The sequence below is a fragment of the Mus caroli genome, chromosome 15 (assembly GCF_900094665.2).
Source record: "Mus caroli chromosome 15, CAROLI_EIJ_v1.1, whole genome shotgun sequence".
Classification (NCBI taxonomy): Eukaryota; Metazoa; Chordata; class Mammalia; order Rodentia; family Muridae; genus Mus; species Mus caroli.
This window is the reverse complement of record NC_034584.1, coordinates 95,590,023-95,603,755: the sequence shown is the minus strand read 5'-3', so window position 1 is coordinate 95,603,755 and position 13,733 is coordinate 95,590,023. Positions and strand designations below refer to the sequence as shown.

At 49.7% G+C, this 13,733-nt stretch overlaps 1 protein-coding gene across 1 annotated transcript; it reads left to right on the top strand.

Moving 5' to 3' along the window:
• The first annotated feature begins 2,186 nt into the window (after positions 1-2,186).
• LOC110311081 (keratin, type II cytoskeletal 74-like) lies at positions 2,187-10,105 on the top strand. The gene is given in 10 exon segments (XM_021184321.1): positions 2,187-2,386; positions 2,388-2,529; positions 3,165-3,379; positions 4,087-4,147; positions 4,604-4,699; positions 4,910-5,074; positions 6,555-6,680; positions 8,680-8,900; positions 9,269-9,303; positions 9,906-10,105. Coding segments are annotated over 10 exon segments (1,461 nt in total).
• Positions 10,106-13,733: the final 3,628 nt, after the last annotated feature.

Genomic DNA, 13,733 nt, shown 5'->3' with positions numbered 1-13,733 from the left:
CCTCCTCCTCCTCCTCCTCCTTCTTCTTCTTCTTCTTCTTCTTCTTTTTCAAATTTTTATTAGGTATTTTCTTCATTTACATTTCAAATGCTATCCCGAAAGTCCCCTATACCCTTCCCCTGCCCTGCTCCCCTAACCCCCTCCCCCCCACTCCTACTTCTTGGCCCTGGCATTCTCCTGTACTGGGGCATATAAAGTTTGCAAGACCAAGGGGCCTCTCTTTCCAATGATGGCCGACTAGGCTATCTTCTGCTACATATGCAGCTAGAGACATGAGCTCTGGGGGTACTGGTTAGTTCATATTGTTGTTTCACCTATAGTACCCTTCAGCTCCTTGGGTACTTTCTCTAGCTCCTCCATTGGGGGCCCTGTGATCCATCCAATAGATGACTGTGAGCATCCACTTCTGTATTTGGCAGGCATTGCATATGCCAGCAAGGTTTTGTTGAAAGGACCCTGATGTAGCTGTCTCGCTTGCTTCTGTTACTGTATGCCATCCTTCAGCCCTTGCTAGTCGAGGACAGCTCCTATGGCGAGCACTGTTGCTCATGGATCCAGGCTTCTGGACATCCTTAATCACCATCCACATCAGCCCCTCCTCCCCAGTGCATCTTGGCTTACTGTTCACAGAGCTCTCCAGTTACTCCAGGACCTCAGCCTGGGCCTCAGTTCTTGGAGTAGACTCTGCTTCTAGTCCAGGGACATATAATGGTCGTTCCGGGTCAAGGACCTTACACAGTTTATTGACATTTCCACATCAGAAAGGAAGCAAAGTTAGACTCTGCCACCTTTGCAATCTGGCCTAGAAAACCACAGGCAAAGCCACCACTTCGGTTGCTTCCCCCGTGTCTTGGAGCCAGGCTCTGTGAGGGACAGTAAGATGCAGTGCCTCTGAGAGGGAGGACTTGTCACTTTAGGGCTGATGTGAAAAACATTCCTGGGCTGGTCCTCTGAGGTTGCTCTGTCTCTCTGCTTGCTCTCCAAGGCTTGCCCTTTCCTCCCCATAGCCCTCGCCCCTTTGCCTGATCAAAGCTTGTCAAACCTTCCCAGTGTGCTCATGGGCAGTGGACAGTATCCTGGGCTGGGATGGCTGCCAGATACTTTGTTCTGAGAGTGTTCAAAAAGATCTCATCCCACCAGGCCCCCTGACTTCTCACAGGCTGGTGTCTTCTATCCTAAAACTGAGCAGTTTCTGAAAGAGATCAGGAAATTGGCAGAATGGTTCCCCGGGGGCCAAGGAACAGGTCCTAGGAGTTCTTACCTTTGACTAACTTTAGCTAGGATGTGTTCTAACCAAGCTAGAGGTCGGTTACTCTCCAATCCTGCCTGAGCTCTCAGGACAGACAGACAACCTCAGCCAGGAGAGAAAACTCCAGAGGGCAAAATGGCGGCTACCTGAGAAGTTTCTCACTGTTGAGAGAGCATCTTTGAAGCCACTGTAAGCTAGATACTTGCCAAACATAGAAAGCCCACACAGTGCTCATGTGGGGTCAAATTGACACTGGCTCTCATTTCTACCCTGTCTTGGGGCCTATTTATTGCTGGACAGCTGTGGTCCTTAGCATAATACCACATGGCGACTCCATGGACCTTCGTTTTTTGACCTAGCTAGATCTGTGAGGACAGAGCCATCTTATTTCTTAGTATCCCATTCCTCAAGAAGGCCAGGTGACAGGAAATGGCTTCCTTAGAGGGGAAGCCTGAGTGTTTGGAGGACCCCCTCCCCCCCACCCCCCGGATGAGGCAGACATTTACCCTGTGCCTTGTCGCAGATAAGCAAGAAGGAACCTGGAAACATGAAGCTGAAAGATGGCTGAAGGGGATAACTCTGCAGGTCCCTAATTAGGAGCCAGATAAACTCCAAATTAGATCACTGCAGTGTGCAAAGGCAGCATATTCCACTTTCTATTAAAAGGGCTCTGTTGCTCAAAGGCTTGGAGATCTATGCTCTGCAAATTACCCCAGTCCTTCTGAAGGGGAAGGAGATAGTGGAGAGACGCCCTTTTCCGGTGCCCTGGGCTTGGTGGGGATAAAAGGAGGCAGCCCTCCTGTGCCCCAGTCTTTCTTTAGCTCCAGCACGATCTATCTGCTCTACCATGAGTTGGCAACTGAACTTCAGGTCATGCAGTGACAAGGGCAACTTCAGTGTGCTTTCTGCAATGGTGCCAAGGAAACCCATGGGCAGTATGGCTTCTTGCCACAGGACTGGCCGCAGCAGCAGGAGCCTCTACAGTCTTGGAGGGAATCAGCATACTTCCTTCAATGTGGCAGGTGGCAGTGCTCGGGGCACAGGGCACAGCTTTGGGCATGGGTATGGTGGGGGTCGAGCGAGTGGCTTTGCCAACAGCATGTTTGGCAGAATGGCCCTGGGGGCCACTTGTCCATCCTGGGGGCATCTACCAGGTCACAGTCAACAAGAGCCTCCTGGCTCCCTTGAATGTGGAGCTGGACCCTGAGATCCAGAAAGTGCGCGCACAGGAGCGGGAGCAGATCAAGGCTCTGAACAAGTTCGCCTCCTTCATTGACAAGGTAAGTCTTACAGGAAGACATGATGTCATAGCAAGAGCAGTTGTCCTGTTTCCTGTGTAATATGTATGGATGGATAGATGCACAGGGCCTGGGTGGGGTCCCTCTTCTCAAGGGGAAGAGAATAGAGTTGCAAGCAGCCCAGAATCAGGGGAGGAACAAATGAAGGTTGTCTCCTTGGGGAATCTTAGAGAGAAGGCAGGAAACTGGATAGAGGTAGATTTTTTTTTTTTTTTTGAGGGAAGTGTTAAGTTCCTGAAAGTCTAATAGTGGAGGGCATCTTTAGGTTTTTTTAAAGAACACAAACAGCTGAGAGAATCAAGCACAATCCAGAGGGCAGGGTTCACAGCACAGTTAGATGCAAGGGAGAATATCTCCTGGGTCCATGGTCAGGCCACAGAAGAAACTAGGATGCTGCTTCCCAGGTAAGTATGAAGCGACTGGGAATTTAGAAGACCAGCAAGGAGCACTTGTTAATGATCCCTGGGGAAAGAGAATTTGTTAACGATATCTGAGGGTGGGCAGTCAGGGCTCAACCCATAGAGAGTTTTACAAAACTCCCCTTCTCTCTCCAATGGTGTACGTCTATGGGGCACAATATCTGTGTGGTTCCAGGTGGCTATGGGTTTGGGTTCCAGGTGCGCTTCCTGGAGCAGCAGAACCAGGTGCTGCAGACCAAGTGGGAGCTGCTGCAGCAGCTGGACCTGAGCAACTGCAGGAGGAGCCTGGAGCCTGTTTATGAAGCCCACATCAGCAACCTTCACAAACAGCTAGAGACGCTGTCTGGGGAAAGGGTACGGCTAGACTCAGACCTGAGGAAGATGAGGGATGTGGTGGAGGACTACAAGAAACGGTGAGCAGGCCAGCAAAGGTTCCTGGGTCAGGAGGTCAGCTCATGTGGTCTCTGGCTATGTGGGAGGTACCCACCCTGTGACAGGTAGGAGTTCCTGGGCTCACTGGCCCTCTGGATGCTTAGTGGCTGGTTAGGGACTCTATGTAGGCATTTGGGTATTTTCCTGGGATATAATGAGGGGACCCAAGGACTTCTTACTTATACCAGGAGCCTCTCAGCACTCACTTCTGGCATATCAGTTACGTTTCTGGTTACTGTTACCAATGCCTGACAGGAAACAATGTAAGGAAGGAGAAGTTTACCTTGGCTGGTGGTTTAAGGGGATACTATCTTTCTTGGCAGGGGAGACACAGCAGCTGGCAGCTCCATGGTAATGGCAACCCTGTGGCAGTGGCTTGTTTCAGGCTTCCAACCAAAGGGCAGAGAGAGCTGAGGCTAGAAATAGGGTCAAGCTTTAACTCCACAGCCATACCCCTCCAGCTATATGGCAGACAGTCAGATACCAGCCAATATTAGAAACTTCCACAATCTTCAAAACAGTACCATGTGCTGGGAACCATGTGTTCAAACATGTGAATCTGTAGGGTACATTTAACACTCAAATCATGATACCCAGAGATCCCAGCAGCCACAGGGCTTGCCCCATTAGTAAAAAAAGGAGGTTACCTGACAGAAAAAACCTCTGCCACCTCTCTCTTCTCCCACAGATACGAGGTTGAGATTACCCAACGGACAGCTGCAGAGAACGAGTTTGTGCTGCTTAAGAAGGTGAGACCAGAAGCACCCATGGGCTCTGGTCTCTCCTGTGCCTGTATCCTAAGCAGCTCTGTTCAGGACTGTTCTGTCCAGGACACCTGGAGAGGGTCTAAGGGCTGAATTCAGTTGGGACCAGAGTTATAGCTTCCAGCAAGTTAGAGAAGAAGGGCACACAGCCAGGAACTGGATAGGAAGGGACAGGAGAGAATCCTAGTGAGGACATTGGAAGGAATGTGGCTCAGCTCCATCTTCCTGTGTGGCTTGAAGAAAAGCAAGCACCTCTGCAGGTGAAACAAAGGAAGACTGGTCCCTGTTCCCTCCCTCTGTTCCCAAAGGTTCAGTCAGAGAAAAACTGATGTGAAGTGACTGGGCAAGTCAGATGCCTTCAGGACAGGGCAGCAGCAGAAGCAGGGTGATTGGTGGGATGAGAGATGGATGTGTTGATGATGTCATGGGGCCTATTGACAGGATGCAGATGCAGCCTACACAGTCAAGGTGGAACTTCAAGCCAAGGTGGACTCTCTGGACAAAGACATCACATTTCTCAAGTGTCTGTACGATGAGGTGAGGACACGCCTTTCCCCCACTGTTCTGCCTCAATCCAGTTGATAGCTTCCCAAAGGGACACCAGTGGGTGTGGGTGGGACTTAAGACCACATCAGATAAAGACTCTTGCACAGACAAGTGTGACCAACTCTGTCCAAGATCACAGAAGCCTGATGGAGGAGAGGCGAGGATCTGGGGGCATTGATCCTGTTTCCATCCACAATCCAGGAGATTGCCCAGCTCCAGACTCATGCTAGTGAGACCTCTGTCATCCTGTCCATGGACAACAATCAAGATCTGGACCTGGCCGGTATCATTGCTGAAGTCCGTGCCCACTATGAGGACATCACGATCAAGAGCAAGGCTGAAGCTGAGATCTTGTACCAAACCAAGGTGGAGGCTGGTGGCAGAGGGGAAACCTCTTTCCTTCTTGGGAAAGATCAAAGAAATACTGAGTAAGAGCTGGTTGCAGCCAAGGACCCAGTGGCAATCTACCCAAAAGATGTTCTCAGCGGTGCTATCAAACTAGTATGGATGGGCAAATCCAATGAAGAGGGACAGCGAGTCCTTCAGGAGGCATAGTGTTCCCTTCTAACACAAATGCATTTACAGGGATGGGGGTACATGACACAGGGATGGAGGATACAAGCTGGAGCCAGGTGGGAAGAGAAGGGAAAACCAGGAGCTCCCTTCTGCTATGCATGGGGGAGTTGGAAGCCTCTCCTCCCCATCAGCAAGTTGGAATTCTAAGAGCATTCCGAGTGATAGGTTAGATAGTAAGGAAAGACACTTTAGGCAATCCTTCTCTAAGCCCCGTCTTCACAGTTATGAAAGCCCAGATGTGTCAACTTTCTATTTCTGAAACAAAATGATGAGAAAAAAGCAGCTGATGAGTGGGGAGGTTGAAACCAGCTGGTGAGCGGGAGGTTTGTTTGGTCCTTGGTTGCAGAGGTTTCCATCTGCAGATTCTTGGTCTTGGGGGAGAGCAGTACATCATGGTGAGAGCTCATGCCAGAGGGGGCAGCTCACTTCCCAGCATCCAGGGAGCAGAGAAGAAAGGAGAGAGTGGTTGGGTGCCTCAGGTCCCAAGATCTCCTTCAAGGGCTTGTTCCCAGTAGCTTAAACTTTTTACTAGGACTTATCATTTATTAGTGGCAAGCTGGAGCCCAAGCTAGTAACACATGGGACTTGGGGGAACAGTCCCAATTTAAACTATAGTACCACCAAGAAAGGATGGTAGCTGTAGTTCAATGTTACTACCCCTCCTGTCCCTTGTTCCTTGTCCACAAGCACAACTTTCTCCATCCTAAAGTATATCATGAAGTGCTGGACACAGTACCCCACCTGAAGTGCTGGACACAGTACCCCACCTGAAGTGCTGGACACAGTACCCTTACCCCAGTCCCATTTGTAACTTCTTCTAAAGACACACCTGTCCTCAGACTTCCTTCCCCTCTCCCCTGCGCTGGGAAAGTGTTGAGGGAGAGCGTGAGCCTCCAAAGAGCTGGGCTGCCTCACTCATAGCTGCATCCGATGTCAGTGCCAGAGCCAAGTGGGATCTCTAGAAGACACCTCTCTGAATGCAGGATGATGAACAAGGACGGGGTCAGAATGCTCATATCAGAGAGTGCTTATGAGTGGGAACTACATCCTGTCTACCCCGGAAGGGAAACAAGCCAGGGTGGAGGGCCACACGAAGGTTCTGCCTATGATGGGGTCAGGGGTTTTTCTTGGTCAGAGCTGGAAGGGCACCTGAGTTCCAGCTTCACCGCCTCCACTTGAGGCTCACCTCAAGCACCCCGGGATAGGTGTGCTCCTCCTGAGTCACTCCGTGCCTTGTCTCTTCACCATCTTCCTGCCTCTGGGACACTAGATCCAGGAGCTGCAGCTGGCGGCTGGCTGCCATGGAGACAGCCTGAAACACATCAGGAGTGAGATGTTAGAGCTGGACTGGCTTATCCAGAGGATCCGCTGTGACATCGCTAACGTGAAGAAGCAGGTGGGCAGCAAACCCGAGAACAACTGACAAAGTTCTACGTGTGTGGTGGAAACTCCAGGCTGTCCTGGGGGAGAAGCAGGTCCCCCTCTGGGGTGTCCCAGGCCTCTTTCTCACCTTGTATCAGAATGGGGAAGACACCATCTATCTCTGGCTTACCCATGATGCCCATTAGGTAGCCAAGTAGGAAAGGAGCAGAGATTTACCCTCCCTGCCCTCCTCCCCCCAGCTCTTCATTACCAGGGCAGGATTAGAGCGAGTGTTTCAGGTACCCTTGTGCTCAGTTATTTCTGTGCCCAACACATCTGTCCTGTGCCTTTTGTGTGTGCCCCTCTGAGACCAGGCCTTCTCCTAAGTGTCCAGGTGCATGGGACAAGACAGGGCTCTCTGTGCCCCTGCTGCATTCCTTTCCTCATTCTGGGGCAGGGCCCCAGTGGAAGAGTGCAGCAGCAAGTGAAGTCTCTGGATTCTCCCACCTGGGCCACAGGACTCTTATTTGTACTAGTCTCACCTAAAGACAGCAATTCTTAAATGTTGTCAGTGTGTGTGTGTGTGTGTGTGTGTGTGTCTATTCCTCTCAGGGACCCTCTGAGGAACCATGTCAACACAGTTAACAATGGATTATTACAGACACTTCTTTCTGCATCTCCAGGACCTCATGTGACATGGAGGAGTGGGACACAGGGACACCTGTAAGACTCTATAGTTGGCTGGCTTACAGACTCCATCAGAAACACCCTCCTGTTAGCCCTTGAATTGCAGCAGCCTTGGGGGCTTCCTCAGAGCCCATCATCCAGGGCTGTAAGTTAGGCTATTTTAAGAGAGGACTGCCTTGTCTATTGAAGTAAAGCATGGGGGCAGGCAGGGAGCCTAGATAAAGCTGAGTGCAAGAGGGCTCCAGCCATACTGTCTTGGTGCAAGAGACACAAAGGTTTTCCGTAGCAAAAACCCGAATGTGACAGTGCCTAGACTTACTGTCTGATCCCTGGGGGCGGTGTGGCTGGCATCTCAGGAGTCATTCTGCTGGATCTGGTAGGCAGGATCCTGTTACCCAGAACAGCCTTGACTTTAGGCTTTAGACAATGTTGACATCACTGATGTTTCTCCCTGCTCTCCTAGCTTGCAGCCACTCCCAAGGGTCCCACCGTAACGCCCTGTTTTCCTTATTTTTGAAAAATATGTGTGCATGTATATGCATGAGTGTGGTGTATACACACACACACACACACACACACACACACACACACACACGTACAGGTGTCCACACCTGTATGTGTACAGAGGCCAGAGGAGGACAGTGGGAGCCTGATCTGTCAGTCTCTGTATTGTCCCACTGAACTTGTAGCTAAGCTGGCTGTCAGCAAGTCCCAATGATCCTCTTTCTCCATTTCCCCACCAAAGTGCTAGGGTTGCATGTGGGTATGTGGTCAAATCTAGTTTTTTTAATCTGTGTTCCAGGGACTTGGATGCAGGTCCTCAAGCAGTGTGGCTTTTACCTTCTCAGCTGTCTCCCAGCCCACAACCCTAAACATTCTTCTACAATGGAGAATGCAGACTAGGTTCTGGCCCTGGCTCTGTAGCTCCTTTCCTACACCCTGGGTATCATCTGTATAACAAGGCTGCTCTGTTACTCTACCACAGTCTTAATCAAATACCCAACAGAAGTAACTCAAGGGAGAAAGAGCTTTGGGTTGCCGTGAGAGTCTATCATGACAGGCTGCCTAGTTACATCTACAGTTAGGAAACAGAGGGTAATGACACTTGAGCTAGGTTAGCTTTCTTCTTTCAGAGGTGGTCTGGGACCAAAGCCTAGGGAATGGTACCGCCCACACTTCGGATGGGTCTTCCCACTTGAACCAACCTAGTCAAGATAATTCCTCATAGGCACAACCAGAGCCTTGCCTCCTAGGTGATTCTACCAAGCTAATAATATCAACAAGCATGACTGGTATGATCTAGATCATATTTTATGTCTTGACAGTCTCTGTTCTTTATTCCCCAGTGTTCCAATCTGGAGATGGCCATCGCTGATGCTGAGCAGAGAGGGGACAGTGCCCTCAAGGATGCCTGGGCCAAGCTGGATGAGCTGGAGGGTGCCCTGCAGCAGGCCAAGGAGGAGCTGGCTCGGATGCTGTGTGAATACCAGGAGCTCATGGGCCTGAAGCTGTCACTGGATGTGGAGATCGCTACCTACAGGAAGCTGCTGGAGGGCGAGGAGAGCAGGTGAGGCCTGGAGGGCCACACCACTGTGCCAAGGGAGGAACAGCTGGAGTTTCTCAGGCAGAGGAAACATTTGGGAGCAGGAAGATGAGCACAGCCTTGCTGGCAACACCATGAGAGAGGGCAGCGGTGGGTTGCCAGGTGATGTCAGAGGCCAGGTGACTATGTTGTGATCCAATTGGAGCTGTGAGGACAGACAGATTGATGCATGCTAGCAATATGGTCCCAGTAGACCATGTTATCTATAGGATGGAGGTGTGAATCTAAAGAAACAGAGTCCTTCTCTATAGTCCAGGCTGGCCTCAAACTCATGGTGATCCTTCTGTCTCAGCCTCCTGAGTGGTCTTATCTTTTAACTTTCTGTATTATAGGATGTCTGGTGAGAACCCATCCTCTGTGAGTGTCTGTGAGTATCCTAGAGATGGGTTGGGCTGAGGAAGCCAGGAACCCTGGGATAGACATGCAGGAAGCCAGGGGCCCTGGGATACAATGATGCTCCAGGCCAGGAGTGCTGGGATACAGAGATGCTTGAGGCCAGGGGTCTTGGGCTACAGAGATGCAGGAAGCCAGGGTCCCTGGGCTACAGAGATGCAGGAAGCCAGGGTCCCTGGGATACAGAGATGTACTGTCAGCCACAATCTTACTACACCTAGAAGTTTCTGCTGTCCTGGGAAAGTTATCAGCACCAGAGCAACATTTCCCACCTTTGTCCCCAGGAAAGAGTGATTAAAATTCATATCTGTCTCTTTTGCTGTCCATCCCCTGGGGTACTGCTCTCTAGAGAATGGCTTGGGAATGGCCACTTTCCAGGATATCTCAGACAGCAGGCAGCATACCTATTCTGTACGGTCCCCATACAGTGCAGCACATACCAAGGTCTCATTCACTGCATTGTTTATGTATATTGACTTCTGAGGATGGTTGTGGGATTAGGACCTCCTTTGAGATGGCAGTTGCCGTGGCTGTCACTTGCTGACAGACACCTGCTTTGGTCTCTTTTGTCCACAGCTGTCATCAGCAGCAGTTGTGGGTCCTGTGGTTATCGTCCAAGCTCCATGATCTCTGACTCTGAGGCTGGCAATGCAGTTGGTAGCCCCAGCACCCCTCGAAACAGCCAGTCCAAGACTAGAGGATCAAGTGTAGACCCCAAGGATGCTCAGGAAGAGAGCACTGCTGCTGCTGGTACCCTGGCCAGGAAGACCACTTGATCAGCCCACCACTCCACTCACCTCAGTGTCTGGAGAAAGAATGCCTTTGCTACTGCCCAGAGATGCCTGTGACACTTGAAACCTCCACCCCTGGGTTTTAGGACTGCTTCTAGTACTCTTTACTACCCACTCTCTCCTAAGTTCTGATTGACACGGTCAATCTTCCCATGTTGGTGGGTCCCATGCAGGCTTCTGACTTTTTGTACCTTCAGGCGGCAGGAGGCTTAAGAAGCACAAGCCCCCATTGGGGCTTAGGAGGATATGATAATCCAGAGAGGGAAGAGGACGGTGATGGAGAGAAAAGGGGGGCATTGAAGTCATGTTCTCAATTGTCTAGATTTTCTGGCCTTCTTAGAAGGAGTGGGATTTTTGACAGCCTTTCTCTGTCCCATTAGTGAGGCCATTGTAGATTGTTGAGGAGACAGTGTACATGTTTGCAGGTTCCCCCGTGAGCTCCTATTCACAGAGCTGTGTGGAAGAGAACAGGGCTTCTTACCACCTGTACCACCACCTTTATTAGAAATAATAGCTACTTTCACCTGCCGAGCACTTATTATGAGGCAGGTTGTCAGGAACCCTGTATGTGTTGCCCCAGATTCTCACCTAATCCTGCAGGGAATGGCACAAGCCACATCTTTGGGACACAGAGGGAAGCTGCTTCTTAGCATGGGTGAACTAGTCCTTGTCACACACCCATGAGCCAGCTTGGGCCTGGCAGACAGCAGATTTCATGTTTCGCTGGTATGTGACGATCATCACCACAGGAAGGCATGTCAAAGTCAAAGTCCTCGATGGGGCAACAGGTGACAGTGGCTTTTGTGAAGACTGTGGCTGTGTTCGGTTCTTGCTCCTCTCCCTGGGGCTCTGATCTCCAGGACCTTATGACGCTAGTGCTACTACTGAGAGTTGAATCCAGCAGGTGCACTTAGCCTTGACTCTGCATGGTCCTATCCTGTAAGTCATGAATTACTGTGTGAATCGTCTTAAGAATGGCACCATCTTGTCCTCTTGTGTGACCTAAGGAGTCTAAATTTCTACTGTGCGCACAATAAACCACCTTTGAGCAGGCTCAGACAGAGGTGCACGTCTGTCAGTCTGTCAGTCTCTCAGAATGTTGCACCGAGGACAATGGGACCCACCTGCACAGCCCTCCCGGGTGGCTGGAGGCCAAGCCACGGGAAGCTCAGGAAGTCACAAAAGCCACTGTCACCTGTTGCCCCATCAAGGACTTTGACTTTGACATGCCTTCCTGTGGTGATGATCGTCACATACCAGCGAAACATGAAATCTGCTGTCTGCCAGGCCCAAGCTGGCTCATGGGTGTGTGACAAGGACTAGTTCACCCATGCTAAGAAGCAGCTTCAGGCTGCAGGGAGAGGCAGAAACACAAAGCAATGAATGCACTTGTGTCTCTCACATCATCTATAAGAGCAAACCACATGTGTGTGACACACAAATACAACAGCTAAAACCGTAAAGCTCCTGGAAGAAAATGAAAGGGGAAATCTGTGTAACTCTGGGACCAGGAGCAGATGAGACAAAATAGAGAAACTACTGATGTTCGTGGAAGTTTAAAAAGAATCAAAAGACGTTCCTTTGCTTTATTTCAGTTTGTTTGAGACAAGGCCTCTGTGACCCAGGCTGGCCTTAGCCCAAGCTGGTCTTGAACTGATCGGACTCTTCCTTCCTTCAGCCCTGAGATTACAGACATGAACCACCATGGCCAGAATTGTCTAAGACTTTAAGCCAAGTTAAGGGGATTTTTCCTGGGGAAGACAGGAACACACATCTCACAGCAGATAGGGCCCTGAGGACAGGCCACAGAAGTGATTCCGTCCAGGTCTATCTAACTTAGTGAACAGAGGTGGGGGCAGGTGCTTCTAGGGGCTTACAAGCAGGAGTTCGGAAGAGGAGCTACGTACAGGAGCATGGTTAACTCAAAGGCAGCTGCCAGCACAGGTGACGAACCAGAAAAGCCATGCTTCTGGGGCTTCTGCCGAGCTCGTAGTCAGCCCCCGAGGACACGGTCTCCTCGGTGATGGCTTACTACTGTTAGAACTTCGGGTGGCCTTGTGACTGCTGGAATTTTCTGTGCTTTCTGGATCTGATAAATTTTATGAGTTTTATGAGTGTTCCCCCTCCTTTCAGGAGGGAGCTCTTTAGCACACAGTAAGCTGCTACACAATTCACATTATTAAGAAAATGTGGAGAGCTAAGCATGGGCGTGGTGTGTACGCTGTAATCTCTGAATCTCAGGGGCGGAGGCAAGAGGATTGTGAGTTTAAGGCCACCTTGGGGTACACAGTCAGACCCTCTCTCAAGGAATAAAAATGTGAGGGGGGGGTGAGAGATTAAAGGAAAATGCAATCTGCAAAAGGAGAAAAGTATTTATAAATCATTTTTCTTGTAAGGGTCTAGTATCCAGATTATGAAAGGAACTCCCGAAACTTCACAGGACAAGGACAGCCTAGTTAAGAAAGGTGCAAAGGGGCCAGAGAGATGGTTCAGCAGTTAAGAGCACTGCCTGCTCTTCCAGGAGACCCAAATTCAATTTCCAGTGTGCACATCAGGTGGTTCACAACCACCTGTAATTCCAGCTCCAGGGGGAGACCAACATCCCTGGCTTCTTCGTACATCTGCATCCACATGCACAACCCTTCCCACAATTAAAATTGATATATTTTTTAAAAAAAATTAGAAGTGTGCAAAGGACTCTAGTGGATTTTCACCTAAATAAAGTATACATATGGCCAATGAACACATGAAAGCTTGTTCAACATAATTAGACTTTATGAAAAGGGGGACCAGACCCACAATTTACATCTATTTATAAGACAATTTTAATATTAAAAACATTAATATATAGGGAAATAACAGATACTGGTGAGGATGAAGAGAAGCTGAAATTTTTATGCTTTTGGTTTTGTTTTGAGATAGGGTCTCACTGTGCAGCCCCATTTGACCTGGAGCTCACTCTGTAGACCAGGCTGGCCTCATGGTCTTAAAGATCCACTTGCTTCTGCCTCCCCAGTACTGGGCTTAAGGGTATGTGCTACTAAGCCTGGCGCTACTAAGGTTAGAATCTTTGTATGGTCCTGGTGGGAATGGAGAGTTGGCTCAGCAGTTAAGAGCACTTGGGACCCTTGCAGAAGATGCAGGTTTGGTTCCTACTCCCCACACATGGTGGTTCTCAATCATCTCCCATTCTAGGGGATCCTGTGCCTTCTTCTGATGTCAGTAGGCACTAGGCATGCATGTGGTACACATACATACACACAAGTATGCATGCGTACAACATAATAAAATAAATATAAGGATTGTCATGTGCCAGTAAGTCCACTCCTAGAAATACAGGCAAAAGAACTGAAATCAGATATTTCAACAGTACATGTAACATAGACGCTCAGAACTGTACTATACAAAACAGCCCAAACATCTGTCAGTGAGTGAATAGAAAACTGGGGTACAGTACTTACGTAAACAATGACTGTCTTTTTTTAATCCGTGAAAAGAAATGCTGTAGCATTATTTGTTACAATGTGAGTGACTCCTGGGGAAAGTCATGCTAAATAAGAGAGAGAGAGAGGGAGAGAGAGAGAGAGAGAGAGAGAGAGAGAGAGAGAGAGAG